At 33.7% G+C, this 21,259-nt stretch overlaps 1 protein-coding gene across 1 annotated transcript in view; it reads right to left on the bottom strand.

The window, feature by feature from the left end:
• LOC145247564 (actin-related protein 2/3 complex subunit 5-B-like) overlaps positions 1-21,259 on the bottom strand; it is a 32,672-nt gene that overhangs the window by 7,433 nt on the left and 3,980 nt on the right. Inside the window, exon 2 of the mRNA XM_080109410.1 lies at positions 976-1,048. Coding sequence (XP_079965536.1) covers positions 976-1,048 — 73 coding nt within the window. The remainder of the gene's footprint in view (positions 1-975; positions 1,049-21,259) is intronic.

A 21,259-nucleotide genomic window follows, 5' to 3' on the forward strand; every position in this document is an offset into this window, starting at 1 on the left:
GTTAGATATATTGTTGTAAAAGGAATTTTAATTGTTCAATTCTTTTTATGAAAACTGTATTAAAATAAGGTCATCGAGAATAACGAACAATAGCAAATTAAAAACATATTGAAAAATAACTTAGGTCGAAAAATAGGTTAGTAAGAATTCTTTGTCTGCAGAAATGGTTTGGACATGTATGAACCACACATGCTCAGGCCACGTGAGTTTCCACGTGTGTGTGGCACGTTTTGAAGCCATACATGACATCATAGCAGAAAATGAATTCTCAATATAGTTTGCTAGTTTTAGTGAGATTGGAGAGACGGATGGACAGAGTTGGAGACGAAGATAGGAGACAGAGCTGATGGTCAGAGTAGAGTCCCTTTGGAAGCGAGGGAGAAAGTTTTAAAGATGTAGAAACAACTTTGAATTCCTGGATGTCATCATCATTTCGACCGGTCGAGCGATAATAAAGAATATCATATTTTTGTAACTGCCATCTTCGTGTCATCATTCTACCAAATTAAAGGTAATGTGTAATCATCTTATAATAAACTTTGTGTATAACTCATCTAAGTAATATGTCCCCCTCTCCATCTAAGTAAGGAGTTGTCCCCTCCTCTTCTGATATAAGAACTGATCACCCTCTCGGAGTCGCTATGGTAAGAATCTACAGAACTGTATAAATGTCTTCTCTCTTCTCTATCTTCCCTTCATCATCTTAAAAAGACCCCAACCACACAACATACTATTACTTGCTTTGTAGCTGTTGACCTGCCTGAAGAAGGTCAAAGGATGAGTTGGCCAAAACCTGGTGAAAAGACAGTTATGAAAATGAGGATAAAAGTCCAAATAAATTATCTCAAAGGATTCCAATAAAAAATAAAATAAAAATAATATAATACCCCCTTTAGTGTCCATCACAAAAAAGGCCTTTCAAATGATCCACAAAAGAAATGCATAAGTACAAAGAGGGGAAGGAAGATAACTTACCTTAACAACATTGTTTTTAGTAACCATTGGTGGATTGTTCAGGAGGTGTGTCAAGGCATCTGTATTTTTCCCACTGACAAAGGAATTAAGGAAAATAAGAAAAAACAAAAGACAAACAATACAAGACACGTGGGTATGTACATCTCGTACAAATTATTTCATGTTCTTATACTTTTGTTATTTTTCTTAATTTGTTCAAGCTAGGGATGGAGCATCCCACCAAATACCAAAAATTCATCCGCGCAGATATTCCAACTAAGAGATCTTTTTAAGGTTCTGATTGTCCTTTAAGTGCAATTGTCTGAATGTCTTGCACTTGGTTCACCAGGTATATTTGCTGTGTAGTTTTTGAAATTCTTTTTCACGAATCCGTTGCTCCGATAATAACTGGAATGAGAGAGATCTTAAGATTCCAGTTTCTTTCCATGTCATACATATGACCTTGGTATTTCGCTATCTTTTCCCTTTCAGCTCTGTTTGACCCAGCATCATTGGCGAAACTGACTTCTACTAAGGTTGCTTCTTTCACCTTGCCCCATATCACTATGTCAGATTTTATGGCTCCATTTTCTAGGTACGTAAGTGTAGGAATTGCATAGTCATAGTGGATAACGTACGACATATTTCCGACTGTTCTTTCTGGTATATGTTCCGAAGATTTGCTGCTGCATTCGATATTCAACTTTTTACAGATCGTCTAATGGAGATATTTACACATTCCATTGTGCCGGGTCATATAATAGCCATCCCTCAGCTGAACCTTACAGTTGACTCACACTTTCTACTTGTGTATGGCAGAACCTGCATTTGCTGTCATTGCTTAAACCACTCATTTTCTTAAAAGCATTGGTCATCAAGCTTTGATCTTGGGCAGCCATTATAATTCTCTCCTGATTGTAGTGGAATGATCTTCTTTTCAGCCAATCTTTGGAGCCTTAGTTATCTATCTATATATATATCGTGGGTGAATTCATGCAGAAAATACTTGTCATGCTGTTGGTTGGTCCATTCTTCCCATTTTTTGCAATGAAAGTTCTTCGTGTATCTTTGGCGACTCTTTTGAGCTATTTCTGTAGCAGAATTATTTTCTATCTCATTTGAAAGACAGTCTTGCCCAAAATGTTTAGCCAGTTTCGTGATGGGTGTAATTCTGCTGGCTCTTGTTTCATGGTGTTCATGCGCCATTTTTAGGTTGGAATTTTAGGAGCTCATAAGTTGCACGATGTTGAGGGTCAATCTCTGAGAAACCCATACCTCCTGCTCCTCTGGGCAGATACAGCCTAGGCAGACACTGGTTTTAGTATGTTATTGTATACAGTGTTAGCATTTTTTGCGTTTTTGTGTCCAGTCGACAATACTAATATGAGTATTTTTAAACATAAGAAACTCTACAACATACAGACACACACATTATATATATACATACACACACACACTAGCAGGTTGCTCGATGTTTCCACCGGTCATAAAAATTGCTTAAATATGATATTTTAATTCATGCAGATGGCATATCTATTATTATAGAGATAATTCTCTATCAATTATTATATTGAACCTAATATATAGTAGCGAGATCCAAACTAATATATATATATATATATATATATATATATGACGAGTGCCATTATCTAGAATCAAAACATACAACTTTCCATCCTCATTCCTTAGACACTGAGCCATGTGCATATACACATAAATTCACAGGTCATCCCTTTTTGGAATTACCTAATCGAAGACAAGATCACACAAGCACGGACGGACGGTTCACAGGAAGCTAGATGACTATGCATGTTTATATATGTGGTACATGGTGGGTGTCTATAGTTAATCCTCCATATCTTTCAAGTTCAAATGCAGATAACAATCATCGAAAATATTTTCCATTTCTCAATCTGTATTAAAATTTGTGATTTTAAATTTCTATCAGAACAAGCTGAGCATCCAAGGACCCCTTCCACGAATGAAAAATTTACTTTCACCATGACTAATGCTTGTGCAAAATTTCAAAAAGAATTTAAGTGATTATTGAGAAAAGTGTGAACCAATGAACGGATGAACGATTTTGGGACAATTTTACCTCTTTAATGACCTCTAAGGTCTTCTGGCAAAAATTTATTTTCACTATGACTAATATTTGTGCAAAATTTTTAAAAAATCCAAGGTGTGATTATTGAGAAAAGTGAAAACGGAAAAATGGGAATGAATTACTAGGTTCAATCCTTCCTTTGTCGGAGGTGTGGGAGTGGCCCAAAATATGAGGGTTATTCCAGAAGTAAGGCTTCCTATTTTTTAACCCAAAAACTAAAAGTTTTACTTCTGTTGCAGATATTGACAGTGTGAGACTTAAGAAAACAACCCTTGGCACGTGTTATTGAATTCCTTCATGCAGAAAAAATTGAACCAATCAACATTCACCTGTTGAACGTTTACGAAGCCAATGCAATTGAGGTTGATAAAATTAGGAAATGGGTTTGTCAATTTCTCTTTTTTATTTTCATTTTTCTTAAACTTTTTCTTCTAGGGGATGGGACATCCAACCAGATGTCTGACATTTACTCCTATTTTAGTGAGTCCAACCAAGAGATCTTTTCAGGATTCTAGCCGTTCCTTTCAGTGCAATCGTTTGTATTTCACTTGCACTTGGTTCACCGGGTATGCTTGCTATGTACTTTTTAAAGTTCTTTTTCATAAGCCCAGTTGCTCCTATGATGACTGGTATAATTGAAACGTCTTTTAATTTCCAATTTCGTTTCATATCATACATAAGTCCTTGATCATTTGTTATCTTTTCCCTCTCAACTCTGTTAAGCCCTGTATCATTGGGTACACTGACCTCTATTACGGTCGCTTTTTTTGTTTGCTCTGTCCCAAATCACTATATCTGGTTTAACATCTGCGTTTTCAAGATATGTAGCAGTAGGGATTATGTAGTCATAGTGAATAGTGTAGTTGTCATTCCCAACTGTTCGTTCGGGTATATGTTCCCAGGAGTTTTTACTACACTGAATGTTGAGTTTCTTACATATCTTCCAGTGAAGGTATTTGCAAACTCCGTTATGGCGATCTGACAGATGTGACTGATAAAGTGCGCTCTGGACTTTTACAATCGAGGCATCAAAAGAGGTTGGCCAAATTGCAATAAAAATGGTAGTGACTATGTAGAAAAATAGATTCTGGAGCACAAGAAGTCGCTCGTTTTATTGGTACCACTCCCATCTTTGTAGCTCTTCAACATTTAGTCTTTGGGTTAATATTTTATTATGCCTAACGAATAACATGGTTAAAAGGTCTTAGTTAAGACCTTTAAACCATACTATATGTTAGACATGGTAAAATATTTTCTAAAATTATAAAAAGTTCAACTTTTTTTTCTTTTTTTTTTTCAAATTTTTTTCTTGCCTGATGAGATCAATAATGATTGAAAGAGTCTGCACATCATAGCAAGATATAACTATATTTACATAAAGAAAATAAAAAATTATAAATTTGCTCTCTTTCATTGAGCACTATCAATGACCCTTGTTGGAATTCAATGATTCTAACCTTTTGAATATTTTCAACCTGGAATTATTACACACACAAACACACAATATAGGGGCATTTTTTGTGTGTGTATGTGTCTGTTAATCATCCATAATTTTTGTAAACAAACAACTTATTTTAGAAACTGGAAAATACTGGATTAATCTATATAAATAAAACAGTAGGTGTGTGTGTGTAAAAATATTTAACCAATAAACTTTAAAACTACTGGTCACATAACACTGAAATTAACAGGAAATAAAAATCATACACCCAGAATGGTTTATAATGAGTAAAATCTTTGTTTGGATGGATGAATAACACATACAGAAATATGTCGGGGTGTTGAATTGCAAAATGTTCATTTCAACTTACTGACATTTCTATTCCATTTGCACATGTACAAATTCATCCATAGCTTGAAGTGGTTTCATTTTAAATCTTTTACCTGTGGATAGTTCAAACAGAAGTGAATGCGGCTGGAGTACTAAATGTTTTTGATTCTGGCTGATGGCACTTATGTATTTAAAAAGAAAAAAACTTTGGAAATCAGTACTTATATATTAAGTATCTGCTTGAATTAAAATATATTTAAGCATATTTTATGACTGGACAATGCTGGCTACCCCCCCCTTCCCTGATACTAAATAAATTTCCAACAAATATAGTGGTTGCTATGACCAGAAATCGAAACAAACCTTGAGATTTCAGTCTGATATTCTACAAACTAAATTATTTTAATTTTCTTATAAATAGGTCTTAAAATATTACCTTAAAACAAATAATTATAGCTTTCACATCAGATTTATAATACATGCCATGTTTTAAAATATTATATCAAGCAATTATTAAAATAAATGGATATTTAAACAAGTGATGGGACGATTCCAATATTTTTTCTGATTCTGATTCTTTGTAGATCTAAATATTTACCTATAAAATTGTTACCCCCCCCCCGATTACCATAAAAACACATGTCAAATCTACATATATTTTCTCAAATGTAAAAACACACTTGTGGGGGGGGGGGCATGGAGCGGATCTTTAGATCTTAGTTTTACTGGCAGTTTAAAATAAATAACTATTGGTTATTTTATTATTACCAGCAGTGGAAGATTTTTTTTAAACAAAATCAAATCTATATATCTATAAAAGTGAATGTGTGTTTGTCTGTCCCTACACAATAATTCTGCCAATTGTAAGTCTACAGACTCGAAATTTGATATACAGGGTACTGAGATTTGGGAAAATCTTTGTAATCCGTTTTCGACCAAAAATTTGGCTGGTAAGGGGTCAAAGTTCAACGATTTGACCTGTGAGAACTCTACCAAACTCCTCCCCCAATTTTGGGTATAAACAATTGAAATTTTAGATATAGGTTCCTTGGACATAGATCTAACTTAAATGTTAAGGGGTCATAATAGGGGTCAAAGTTTTAAAAAATTTGACCTCTGCGGTCTCTACCAAATTACTCAGACAATTTCTGGTCTAAACATTTGAAATTTTACATAAAGGGTATTCAGAGATAGGGCAAGCTTTTTAATCGGTTTGGGTCGAAAATTTGAGCTACCAATATATAAATGTATGTATGTATGTATGTATGTATGATTGCATGTCTGCCTAAAACTTTCCACAGAGGCGACGGATTTTCACAAGATCAGTACAGTTTAGAAGCTCGACCCTTCAGACGACAAATACCGAAAAATTGGCTAAAAACATTAATTTCTTCACCCTCAACTGGGCACTTTTCTACAGGAAGGGGTCACTTTTTTCACCGATATTTTCGAAAGTCATCCCCTCTTTTCGATTGTCTCGCCTTAATTAAAATCTATGTTACTTCCGCTTTGGCAGTGGTCATAACAGCAAAGATGTCATGCTTTTTTCCTATTCTTTTCCTCCTTCGCGGTACTGTTCGAGCCTGACTTCCCACTACCACTTTTTTTTTTTTGTTCAACACACACCTCCAAACACCCGGGCTGTAATGCTAGTAAAAAATAAAAGGAACCGTTTTTTTTTTTTGCCATAATTTTATTTTATTCTTACACCCGAAAAAGTTCCAATTCTAAACTTAACAGCGTTGGAAATTCTTTTAATAGTTGAAAATTTATTTTGTTTTAACAACGTATTTACATTAAAAACTATTTTATATCTACTTATATATAACAGGCACAGTGTGCATGTGTGTGTGTGTGTGTGTGTGTGTGTGCTAAAGTTTGTTCCCTATGGACTATTAAAAATTAACAAGTTCTTTGATAAAACAGGGGCGCATTCAAAACGAATGTTTTTGTTTAAAGCACAATTGAGCCGTGATACTTGACATCATCGGAATATTTATAAACGCTAGTTTATATATTTGAATAGTTCAGTTGTTAAAATATCAAGCTGACAACATCAAGGTTGAGATTAACATCAACTCTTCATATCTTTTGATGTGATACCACATTTGAACCCGGACAACGCCAGGTAACTGTTGCTTCTAAAAAATTGTTTACTGTTAATTGCTTCTCCGTAAAATGGAAACTAGAAATATTACAAAAAGTCACGTCTTTAATAAAATTTGTTCCAGTATATTATTTGCTAAACAAAATATAAGAATAATTAAAAAATGTTGCGGTAAAAATTTTTTTTAGCCGATATAAAAAGGAAAAGTTTAGCATATGAAGCAAAAACCTGTTTAGTTGGATAAATAAAAACAATATAGTCATCATTTTGCTTATCTTCAAGCAGAAGGTTAAACAATCTTTAAGAGGTTGCTTGTCCGCCCACTGCTATTGTGGACACAATTTGAGTGCTTGCCACTCCTCCTGATAATGACCCAAAAGTGCTGCATTGCCTTCATTGTACGTTCATAATACATACATAAGAATACAATTAAAGACTGTAAATTATACTTCACAAGAATTTATAGATTGACAGGATACTCAAAAAGAAAATTTTTAGAAATCTTAATATTTCTTTGAGTAGCCTGTTGAACAATAAATTCTTCTTGTAAATTATTATTTACAGTCTTTAATTTTGTTTCTTATGATTAGCTCTATTTCCTATTTTGGATGTATTGAGCTTTTTTATTTGGTTAAGATTACTATATTAGTATTTCTATTCTCTCTAAGTTTACAAAAGCTTTTAGCTTGGAAACTTAATTTCTACTTCTTGATTTTATATATATACTAGCAGGGGTGCCCGGCGTTGCTCGGGTGTTTGGAGGTGTATGCTGTGCAAAAAAAGCAAAAAAACAAAAAAAATGGTTAATTTTTTAAAACTTTGACCCCTATTATGACCCCTTAAAATTTATTGTTTCGGGCTCAAATCACTTTATTAAGTTAGATCCAGGTTCAAGGAACCTATATCTAAAATTTCAAGTGTCTAGACCCAAAATTGTCGGAGGAGTTTGGTAGAGTTCTTAAAGGTCAAATCGTTGAAATTTGACCCCTTAACAGCCAAATTTCTGGCTGACAGCCGTCACATCGATTTTCCCAAATCTCAGTACCCGGTATTTCAAATTTCGAGTCTATAGACTAAAAATTGACAGAGTTATTGCGTAGGAAAATGTACACAGACAGACAGACAGACATGTTCACTTTTATAGATATAATATATATATATATATATATATATATATATATACATACACATACATACACACACAATTTTTAGATTCATAAAATTATGAAATAAATAACACTTCATGTAAGCATAAATTTGATTGGATTATTATTAATCAAATATTTATTGAAAGCAAAAATGCAACAGAAACCAAAATGCATTCTGGATTATCTAATTCTGAAGTTTTTAGTTTATAAAAGTATGTTAGCGACTTCTACACTAGTGGGACGCAATTTTAGAAGTTGTAATATGAATTTCACATGAAAATAATGGTATCTACATATTCCTCATATTTTTAAGATGATTATAGCCAAAAATTACGAAAATTGATAAGGTAGAAATTTTTTTATAATGATTATATCCAAAAATATGAAAATCAATAAAATTATTTATTAAAGAAAATAAGAGAATTTGATGAAAATGATCGGAAGACACAGGAGAGTTCAAAAGGGAGGTAATTTTTCCATTTTGAAATAAAAATGACACTAGCAATTTTCACCTGCTAACACGATTATAGTTATGTTTAACAATTCAGTAATGTTCAGGTAATTTCGACTGCATAATTTGGAAGCTACCATTGGAATTTATTAGAATTGACAAAAAAATCAGTTAAAACCATTGTTTTTTTTTCCTGAAAACTCCATTTATCGACTACAAAATCTCATCCCAATAGTGCAGAAGTGTTGTATGTTATTTTCAATTTTTGTCAACTATTTTCACATCTAACCTCAGCATGAGACACCTAGACAAAAAATAAAAGCATAAACTAAAGCAAATTTAAAATCCTATGTAAGAAGTAATTTAATTACAAAATTAAATCTACCAAAATGCATTTCTGTTTCTTCATATACCAATCAATTATTTTAATCTAATGTCAACATTTGGAAGAAAAAATTATTGTAACTCATCAAAACTTTAAAAGAATTCGGAAGTATTTAAACTGTTTTTAAAATGTTTTAGTAAATTCTCATAAAAAACAAATTGGAAGTTTTGGAAGCTATTTAGATAGAATAATTTTATTAATATGGATCAAATATTACCTTAAAGAAATTTAGTTCAACTAATAATGTTAATTACCAAATAATGCCATAAACAAGCACAATATTACAATTTTATGGCGCCCTCTATGGGAATTTGCATCCATTATGAAGACACACTAAAAGTTACAACTAAAGTCACTTGACTACTTCACGTGAACATGTATGATAAAAAATGATACAGGACATTTTTAAGACAGTAACATCATATTCGGCTTAATATCTTTATAGGCTGGTATGTGTTGGACTGCTTTTTAGAAAGTGACTTTCTGGATGGTCACATTCAATGCTGCCAAGACTAAACTTGTTTCCTTCAATAATTACAAGAAATTACAAGAAACCTCTACCATCAATAGCAATGGCCAAAGATTCATTATTTAAAAGTACTTCTTTTAAGCTCCTCGGCCTAACGTTCAAAGGAAACAGGAGTTGGAACAATTACATTGAGAGCATTGTCAGGACTGCTGCGAGGAAGATAGGCTCTCTCTACTGTGCTAGAAAGCTACTAATGCCCGAAAGTATCCTATATCTCTATAAGGCCACCATTCACCCATGTATGGAGTATTGTTGTCATATTTGGGCTGGTGCATCTGCTACTAGTCTCACTCCTAGACAAGGTCCAAAAGAGAGTCTCCAACTTGATAGGCCCTGAACTGGCATCTAAGCTTCAGCCTCTGTCCCACCGACGAAATGTTGCATCCCTCTGCCTGTTCTACAAGTATTTTAATGGTGAATGCTCTGACGAACTGCAAGCACTTGTGCCCCCACAAACCCAACAAGCAGCTAAATCCCACCCCTACACAGTAGAGATCCCTAGATGTAAGAGTTTTCTACTCCAGTAGTTTCTTCCCCAGAACTGCTAAACTTTGGAATTCCATTCCGGGTCCCTGCTTCTCCAACTGTACTGACATGCAGAAGTTCAAGTGTAATGTGAACCGACATCTTGCTGGCCAACTCCCTACATAATATCCCCAATAGCTTATGTCCCTGATAGTAGTCCCTTATACCATGTACCTTGTTTGGGGTGAAAATGTAATAAAACAAAAAATAAAAAAAAAACTTCTACACTAATCTATCTCTGGTCAGATCTTTCCATATTTTTTGTGGTTTTCAGATGCCAACTTTGCTAGCACAACTATTCTTTACCTACTAACCAAAGAATTCTCATCCATTCTTTCTTGTGACCAAAACAAGTGTCTTATGTTCTTCACACATCACTCTATATTGTCCAGATTTAATCTTCTAAGATCATCAGATCTAAGCCTGTCTTTTAGGCTCACATTAGATGCTAAAGGAAAGTTTTGTTTCCCAAAATTGAATGAAGCATCAGGCATTATCAGTGCTGATCGCTGCAACATTTACAGGTCACAAATATTTCGTTTGCCTACATTTTAGCAAATCTAAAATGCAGATTATCGATTTGCTTATATGTAACGTGGCTGTTATGCTCAAACCGTGTTTGTTACAATTCAAACCTCTCTTGGACCCCCACGCTGTCTGGCACCATGAAAAAAGAACAAAAATCTGACTGCCTTTCTTTTTTAACTCAAGCCGTTTATTACCATTTTTCTTTCTCCCTGTGTCAACACCAGCTTAAAAGTCTCTGCCATATGTCCAATTCATCTGGCTTGCGTTTCTCTTTCTGACTGCACACTAACCACAGCCAGCCCATTCTTGCCTTCACTTTACACGTCCATCTATCAGCGTTGACTTTGTTTCTCCCCAACCACAACCTTTTTTTCTTAACGCACCAGCTTGTGCACACTTCCTAATTTGCATACGCATTCGAATCGAACACTGCTCCTGCTGCTAATACAATCGTTTGCCATCCATCCTTTGACTGCTGCTGCTATTTTCATACACACTCATGTGTTCTGTTACAAATGGACACACAGATGTGCCATCATGAAGATTAAGGCATGATCTTTGCATAGATGATTGTATGAAAAAATGAAAAACTAAAAAAGTTTTAACAATCAACAAGTGAGGAAGTCAATTCATTATCTAACTTTCTATTAGTCATCAACACCCCCCCCCCCACTAACAACTGATGTACGCCATTTGCCTTAAATTATAAGTAGAAGACAATGGCATAAGCATGAATAGACTAAATATACAAAACTGAAATAAGATATCATTAAGACATGAGCAATAAAAAATAAAAATAAAAATAAAAAAAATAAATCCAGTTGCCCTAGAATCACACATTATATTGGGGGGGGGGGAATTGTCTGAAGTTAAAGAAATAGATGAGTCATAAAAACAAATGAAATAATTTTTTTTATTATTGAAAATAATTTTAACACATTTTATTTACAATGGCATTCAAATATTAAGCTAAGAAACAGAAATTTGAATGTTGTGATTTTAATCCTTGCATTCAACAGATTCTATTTTATGTTTCTGAATTTTTTAGATGAGGATTAGTTATTTGTATTATGTGAATTCATCGAACTACTGTTCTCATCTTGAGTATCATTTTTACAACGTTTCAGTCGATGTAACCCTCAACCTTCAGGTGTATCTTGTTAAACTGGAATTTGGATGGAATTTCGAACGGAACCCTTTAAGTCTTGACAATAGCATGCTCTTGTTTTTGTCAGTCATGACTGGATAGAGGACCTAAGCAATTTGCAATTGTATTTTTCAGTCACCTACACTGAGAATTGAACCTTCAACCTTCAGGAAAAGGTCACTTTTACAAGGACCCATGACACAGTGGTTAGAGTACTCGGAAAAATTAATCGTAAAAAAGATATTCTTTTGAAGGTTCAATTCTCAGTGTGGATGACTGAAAAATACAATTGCAAATTGCTTAGGATTTCTATCTAGTCGTGGCTGATGGAACAAGAGCATGCTGTTGCCATGACTAAAGGGTTCCGTTTGAAATTCTGTCCAAATTCCAGAGTTCGATAAAATACACTTGAAGGTTGGAGGTTACATCAACAAAAAAACGTAAAAATGACACCCAGAAGAGAACAGTAGTTCAAATAATCCAAATAATATGAGATTCTATTTTATCTTCTAAAGTTGTAGTTCCAACGTTTGTGAACAAACCCTTCCAATGGTTTTGGAGATTTGTTCCTCATTCCCAAATGACCATATAGATTCTGAAACTACATTACCTATGTTATCTGGGTAAGTATATTTCAATATGATTAAAAGGGGGGGGGGATATAACATTATCATGGAATCTACATTTGCGCATGGCATCAATAAAAAAGAAACATTTTTTTTTTCTTTAAATACTCATGAGTTACCACTTATCAAGACTAAAAAACACTTGAAGATAGGAGTTAATGAAATGAATGCTTTAGACCCTCATTCATTTTTGGTAAATGCCAAGTGTGTCTCTAGGGGGGTCAAAGAATATAAATCTATTTCAATTAATGTAATTATTTGATATAATACTGAATACATCCTTGCGCCCTACTCTCAAAACTATATGTATAATTATAATTATTTTTTATATTTACTGACACTAGTGTTTCATGCTTTCGCAATCATCAGTGCAGGAAGTAATGATTGTCAAAGGATTTGAATCCCTGCAACTAAGCCACCTTTGGCGTCGCTAACGAGAACCTAAACTCTAGGCCACCATCAACTGCCTTGGAATGAAAGGAAATTTCGATATTAATAAAGCTTAATGTTAATTCAGATGATCTATAGTGATCAAGCGACAGGAAGTTGCTATACATGTATGTACATACGAGGCTGTGGTTCAAAATGACACAGGATTAATCATTCTATCCCGGAAAAAATCAGGTCTTTCCACTAGTAAATACACACATATCTATATATGTGTGTGGGAGTCAATATATATTTTTTTATTGCATTAATACTAATGAAGCATATGTGGTGATTATTAGACTGAAGTTTCTAAATAAATGCTAGTGTTAAACCGCATGACTGACTAAATTGTTTTAGGTTCAGACTTAAAACTTGTTTATAAATTAATATCTTCAAAAGGTTATTTTTAATTAACAAATGTTTGTTTTTTTGGGGGGGGTTTTAGTAGGTTCAATTGCAATCTAAATATCATGGAATCATTGTCATGATAAAGCAAAGAAATTTCAGAGCTAAGAATCATTTTTCATTGTCCTCATCAATCTTGATATTCATAGTTTATGTTTTGGTCAATGTGTTCTTCAACTTTCTTCAAGCATATTACTCAGGCACAATCTATTTTTATTTAAATAATCAAGAATAATCATTTACATTTGAGAAAATGAAGAATATACTAAAAAAGAAAAAAAAAATCAAGAGAGGGGTTATCGAACAAAATGCAGTTGAAATAAATCAATGTAGAAGACAGTCTGAAGAAAACAATATAAATTCTTTGTCTTTGAAGCACATGGTTATATGATGGTTTCAACTTCTTCATTATCACTGAACTTTGCAAGATTTTTTCAAGCGGCACTGGTTGGGCAGTAGAGGGCAGACAGGATATTGCTACATTGTATGCTACTCTTTATATTCAGTGATGGTTCCTATTTACAATGCCTCCCCACGGGACAGAGTTAGACACCAGGGTCGTTTTTTAACGTGGAGAAAAGGAACAAAAATAAAAATTGTCTCAGTCGTGAAGGATTTCTCCACTGACAGAGAACAAGAAATTGAAGTGCAGCATCTGAAGAACAGATACTACACTTTGAGGTATTTATTTGCTCCCCCACTGAGCAAATTAGGCACAAGGCCGATTTTTAATGTGAGGAGTGAAGGGGAAATGGGGACCAACTCCCCGGGGAGTAGGGGAGCTGGATAGTAACTGTTGGTATGAAGGGTTGCCCCTACATTGATCAAGGTCTAATATGTGGGGTTACCCCCACATATGGTCTTTGCTTGCAGTATCTGTTGGAACAGATACTACACTTCGATCTTGTCCCGAAGGCCAAGTGAATGTTATGGTTGGGTCGATTTTATAGCTCAGTCTGGCCATTGCAGTTTTTGATAAACAGCATTTGTTTTCAGTAATGGAAAAACATTTTAGGTTAAGTCGAACCCTCATGTTTGGACTATTAACTTTGAAGCCCTTATTTAAAAAAACACCACAAAGAAATTATTACTACTCCCAATAAAAATGTACTATGTATAGCTTAACTTTGTGAGGATTCACTTAAATACTGGTTGTCTCAAACGAATGAACTTTATTGCTTTTGTGATGATTGCGAATCCCTTGATGCATGTTATCAGCATCAGACAATAATGGCCATTAGTTTGAACATTTGCGAACATGATTCTTCAATTACATTTAACTATGTTCTTAAAGGTTTTCTCATTCAAAGTGGGATTTTTCGAGACATTCTGCATTTTATATTTGATACTAGCAGGGCTGCTCGATGTTTCTCAGGGCCATAAAAAAAAAAAATTAGAAGAGATTAAAGCGTGTGTAACATCTTTATATTAAAACTTTTAAGTACCCTTTTCAATCTTTCTCCATTTCCCCGCACACCCCTCTTTTACCTCATTTTCACATCCACCCAACCAATTTCCTTCTAATTTTAATATATTGAAAATAAAAAGGCTTGTTTGAGCTCTAATCCCCTTCCTGCAAAAACCTTCACAACAAGCACTCATCCAGCTACAACTACTATCAATTTCCCCCACTTTACCTGTGCCTAAATCTAAATGCAAATTCCATGAACAAAGCTTTCCTAGAACTGCTCACTTGTGGAACTTTGTTCTGCTGGCCTGTTTTCCAGCTAAATACAACACGATCATCTTTAAGTCCAATGTAAACAAGTTCTTGTTGAACTTCTCCCTTAAAAAATTTTTCTATCCAATTTTCATCGCTACCAATCACTATGCCATTGTCTCAGTGGCTACATTATGCTCATTAATCCTTACCCTTGAGTGGCCATCAGGCTTTGATGAGTGATGACATTCTTGTTAAAAAGAAAAAGTCATTCACCTCGCCCTTTAATGGATAAAGGTTGGAAATGGCTACCCTCACTCGCTCGACCACCAAAGGATGAATATTTTTTATAAAGATTATTCATCCTGAGCAACACCGAACATATCAACTTTGTGGGCATTTGCTTTTTAGTTTTTGACTTTAGCTGGACATACAGAAACAACTGCCTTTCATATAATAGATGAGAATTTAGTTGCAATAATTTTAAGTTGAGCAACAGATGATGTTTGTACGAGAGACCCTACCCTGTTCCGAACGACTAATACAAGAGACAAAATTGTCTACATTTACTAACATCAATTACACGAGGGATGGCATTTGTCTGGTGATAGTTGGTTTAAAATCAACACAGACAATCTGAGCATGCTAGGTTCGAATCAAACTTGTTTCACATAAACACTCTCACTTAAGGATGTTGGCAACCTTCACATGGTCCCTCTCATAAGTACCTAATGTCTTTTTATAAAGAATTCTAATTAGAAATGTATCAGGGAAAACAAATAATTATCAGATTCACAAGAAATAACCGATGTTCAGCAACAACAAACAGCAAATATAAGGAGCCACAGAATAACTACATGTTGGGTGAAGTTAGATAATGTTGATTCAGGAGTTTTTTACAATTTTTTTTTTCTTTCAAAGTTTTTTTTTTATTTGAGTTATAAAAATATAGCAATTTATTGATTAAACTATAACTAATGTTTAAATGATTTTATTCGGGTTCTTACTACAGTGGCATGCAAAATAATGTTTTAGTTTAGTAACAAAAATATTTAATTAATGGATTAAGAAAATGGTTGACATGTGTTGTAACTACTGTGCACCAAAAATTTCAGAGCCATTTTGAAGCTTTCAAACTGCCAAATAGAAAGCTTGAATTAAAATTTAAAAGACGACATTTGGGGTTCATTTGAGATCCTTAACTAAAACAATTTTCTCGCGCATCTGTCATATTAAAGAATCTTTTCATTTTATAAATTTCAGTGTTTTTGGTAAAAGCTTTAAAATTCTATTTTTGTTCAAATTTACTCATTTAAGTTTTGGAATTTTTTAGATGAGGATCGATAATTTGTATTATTTGGACTATTATTCTCATCATACAGCATAATCACATTACACAATAGTTCTCATTAGATCACCATAGTTAAGCAATGTTGCATCTGGCTAATAATAAATGATTGACAATTTGGGGATACCAGGTTCAGTATATGCTCTCCACTTATCTCGGTATTCTTGTCACTAAGCAGTGTTAACATATAACAGTGCATATGAGCACGTGGGAAAATAGCAGCAGCAAAGGATGGCTGTCTTATGAACAGATAAGCAGCAGCAGTCAAAAAATGCACATATGCAAATTAGAAAGTGTGAGAGAAGCAACGTGTAATGTCAAAGAAAATGGACGTGTAAAGTTGAAGAATGGGTTGGCTGTGGCCGGGGTGCAGTCTGAGGAAGAAAAAAAGTGTACACCGGGCGAGATAGCCTTAAGTGATGTTGAGACAAGAAATGGTAATAAAAACTTTTGATAAAAAGAAAAAATGCCAACCCAGATTTTTATTTTATTTTTTTGTTTGTAACTGCAATGTTACAAATTCCGGAGAGGTTTGGTTGAAGATTGCACAACCCTTGCTTCACAATTACATGCGTAGCAACCTTATAGAAGTTATCAATTGTCTTTCAAGACTAAACGAAAGCCAGGATTCTCATCTTGATTGTTATTTTCTCAATAAAATAAACAAAATGAGGATATTAATCCAAACACATTATATTAAGTTTTTTTTTTTTTTTTTTTAAATCATCTCACTTTTTTTTTCAGTTATTTAAAAAAAAAAAAAAAAAAAAAAAAGAAGTTTTTTGTCTGTTTTTTGAAATAGTCATCTTTTCCACTTCTTGCTTCATCATATATAAAGATAAAAAGAACTAGTTTGATAAATGGTTTTAAATATATACTAAATAGATGGAACAATAATGCCATTCATCATAGAATGGCCTTCATCAGAAGGAACATGCTAAAAAAAGAGATAAGGGCGTGTCGTTCATAAATCTATTAATGGTAGTAACTTTACGCCATTGAACAGAGTTAGCAAATACCATTAAAAATTGGATTAAAAGTGATCTTTTGAGGAGAAAGCAGTAATACTTCATTTTCTGTTAGCACTTTTTGATATCCTTTGATGCTTATAGAGATTATGTATCATGCCTGTCAATTTGAACATGGCATGGTCAGTTAAACCAAACATTTTTAGAACAATATACTAACAAATCTATCATATAAAAAAGAAAGTTGCATGTGTATGTATGCCTAGCTTTAAAAAAAAAAATTATAAGACAAAAAGACAAGTTCTACTTAACTGTATAAGTTTTTGGTGTTTTTTTTTAAACTTATTTTAAAGCATTTTAGTTTGAAACAAGTAGTGTCGAATGTTATGTTAGAACAAGAAAAAAATGGCAGACATGAAACGGTCATCTTTGTAATCTCAATAATTGCTCAAAAAATAAAAAATTAAAATATTGGTAGAAATCCACCTAATAAATGTCACCGCTTTTTCGTGTTATCTGTACTACAAAATGCTACAGTTTTAATGTTTTTAAATAATAAATACAGAAAAAAGAAAACACTTTCTGGAGGAAAAAAAGAGAGAGAGAGAAAGAGAGAGAGAGAGAGAGAGAATCACTCTTAGCATTTGTTTTTTTTTTAATCTTCCTACTGATAATTTTGATGCAAACTGACAAATACAGGATGAAATCCAGTGAAAATTGGCTCAAAATATCACCCCTCCACACACACACACACACACATCCGATCACACCAACAAAAATGGACATTTTAGGAGTGCACCTTAAAACTATTTTCAGTTAATACAAAAAACAATAAAAAAGCAAAGCAAATAATTTGTTATGGGCAATTAGTTTGGAATTAAAATGAGAGCAAACAGGATACAAGACGGGAGACTGAACATTTTTTTCTCTAAGTGCCAAGAGGGCAGGGCTGTATCGAGAGGAACTCACTGAACAAATGTTTTCTAGTATTTAGTTTTGGGCGCTTGTATAGAATATTGATATTTGAAACCACCGCATTTCAGGTGAAAACATATGTACTTAAGTGTCATGTTGAAATGAGTATAAATTCTAAAAATTATGAAAAATGATCCAGTAGAAAAATTGCAAGTAAAAATAGAATTTATTGAATTTTCAAATTTTATTTATTTTAGGTTTTAATGTGGAAGAGTTGTGCTACCAATTCAGTATGACAGGCTAACTTATCTCCCTTGACTTAAGGATCTGCCACTTTTAAACAAAATCTCAGAATGTAATAGTGGATGTTTTTTTTAAAAATATATTTAGCATTGGATCATTTTCTGTCGTTTTTGGAATTTATACTAACTTCGACATGGCATGTAAGTAATGTTTTCACCCAGAAATGCGTTGGTTTGTTTAAAACATTAATCTACACAAGCGCAGTTTTGTTTGGACCCAAGTATTTTGTTATGTTATGATTAAAAAGACGCTTTAACAGACAAATGAAAAATCAGACAACGAAGCTGAAAGGCAAACAACTCAAAATAAAAACAAGATTACTGAAGCGAGAAAAAAAAAAGATAGTGCTTAATAAACATTAAGTATCTTTTATATTCAACCGTGTCAATGTAAACTAAATACTATAATTTACATTTTTGGGGGGTAATTATTGTAATTTTTTTTTGCATTGACTTTCCATAAGAACACACCTTTCTTACTAGAAACAGTATTTTATATTTTTAATTTTGGTTTACCCTATTCTAAGTTTTAGGGTTAGTTTGATAAAAGTTTATATTGTATAGAAGCACTATTGTTTTTGGAGATTAAGAAATGTGAGGCACTTGCTCGCAATGCAAAAATGTAATTTTTTTCCGCTTCAGGAACCTGGTTTTCATTTTGTATTGTTGCCTTTCAGCTTATCGTCTACTATGAAGTAAAATATGTAAAAGGACTAACAAGGCATTTTTTTTTTATAAATGTGCAGTGTACTTAACATCTAAGAAATCCAAAAAAAAATATATATATATATATATATATATATATATATATATATATACACAACAAATAACTTTTACCAAATACATTAAAATTACATTTTCAACCGACCTGCATACTTTTAACATTCTGTTACTATTTAAAAAATTTTTTTTGTTTAAATTAGATTTTGTTCCAAACCCTTTCAAACACAAAACAAAAATGGTCACTTGTGGCTTAACTGTGTGTGTGTCGGAGGTGGGGGGGGATACCTTAAAATCTAAATAAACAAGACAGTAGATGTACATAAGTGTGTGTCTACATGCATCTTAAGAATAGGTCAGTTACCTGACTAGCGTATTAAGACCATATCAAGGTTTTGATCTCTTCTATTAAAGAGAATCAAGTAGCACTTGTAGCTCACAAGAAAAAAAAATGTGAGGTTAGGGTGAATGGGTCAATAAGAAAATTGGTAGTAATATAGATCCTGGTGGTCCTTCCATTCAAGTCAGGCATAACTTAAACATTTATTGTGGGGGCATTAATGGTGTGGGAACTTAGCCTGTTCTAAACAGAGAAAGGTTTCTTATGGTGTGTGCTGTCCGAGCTTGTTGCCATGGTGGTATCTATATTCTTTGAGTTTGCTGTGAGATCTGGATTAGGTGTTTATTCTATGATCCTGTTCAGTATGATGACCCAATGCTTAGTGGAGGTCTTCTGGATTATCAGGAACTAGGCGTGCAAGTTTTTTGAGGATTAGTTCTTAGTTAGGTCAGGTCTTATGTAAACTGCTATAAATCTCGTTGGTGCCGTTGCGGAATTCTTGAGCTCTGGCTAAAATTTGTTTCTTTTCAACAAGAGACTCCAGCTCAACTTTTAATAGTTTTCTTTTTCCTCGGATGAGTGGTCATAGACAGGTTACCTTGCTTATCTTCACTATCAGTTTGAATTCTACCTTGATCATCTGTTGGGCAGCTTGGGTGTCCTCCTCTTCAGTTGTGTGATTCCGGAAAGTTCAAAATAATCAGGTTCAGTGTGAATATATATTTTAAATCCATTTTCACCCCAAACAAGGTACAGTGCCATTTTGATATAGGGGGCTACTATCGGGGACATATGTTGCAGGGATACTATCTAGGGAGTTGAGCAGCAAGATATTTGTTCACATTACACTTGAATTTCTGCATGTCAATACAGTTGGAAAGCAGGAACCCAGAAGGGAGTTCCAAAGTCTAGCAGTTTGGAGGAAGAAACTATTATATTAGGTTTTCTTACATCTAGGGATCTCTACTGTGTAGGGGTGGGATTTTGCTGCTTGTCGGGTTTGTCAGGAATATTTATGTTGAGGGGGTACAAGGGCTTGTAGTTCATCGGAGCATCCACGATTAAAATATTTGTAGAATAGATAGAGGGATGCAACATTTCGTCAATGAGACACAGGCCAAACCTGAGATAACAGTTCAAGACCAATCAGGTTGGTGACTCTTTTGAACACTGCCCAGGAGCGAGAGAATAGTAGCAGATGCACCAACCCAATTTTACAGATTAACTCTTAAACCACAGGAAATAGTAATCATACACCAAGAATGGTTTATAATGAGTAAAATCTTTGTTTGGATGATGCATTCAGAAATATGTCGGCAAGTTGAAAAAAACATTTTGCATTTCAACTTACCTACATATATTTCTATTATCACTTTTGCACAACTTGCTTCATAGCTTGAAGTGGTTTAATTTTAAATCTTTCTTATCTATCTAATGATAGCTCAAATGGTAGGAACGCGGCTGAAGTGCTAAATTTTTTGGTTTCAATTCTAGCTGAAGTCATGTTTTAAGAACTTTTGCAATCAGTACTAACAATAAATATGAAATCTGTATGAATTATATGAATTAAAATAGATTTAAGCATATTTTACAATCATGCAAGATCGGACACCCCGCCACCCTAGTAATAAATAAAATGACTTACCCTACTACTGATACTAAATCGGGGGGGGGGGGGATACTCGGACTTAGGGTTAGTGGTAGGGCAAGTCTTTTATTTTCAAGAATGAAGCCCCATTAACAACAGAGTGACAAGCTGTCATGTTTTGTTCTTTTGTGTGGTGAAGAAAACTTTGAACGAAATCTAATTTTGAATAAGTTAAAGAGTTTTTGGCGGACTTTTAGAATCTTGTCCTCTTCTCTATTTCTTCATTTTCGTCTTTTTTTCAGCAAA

Source organism: Euprymna scolopes, chromosome 25, assembly GCF_053919585.1.
Source record: "Euprymna scolopes isolate OS-2025 chromosome 25, ASM5391958v1, whole genome shotgun sequence".
Taxonomy (NCBI): domain Eukaryota; kingdom Metazoa; phylum Mollusca; class Cephalopoda; order Sepiida; family Sepiolidae; genus Euprymna; species Euprymna scolopes.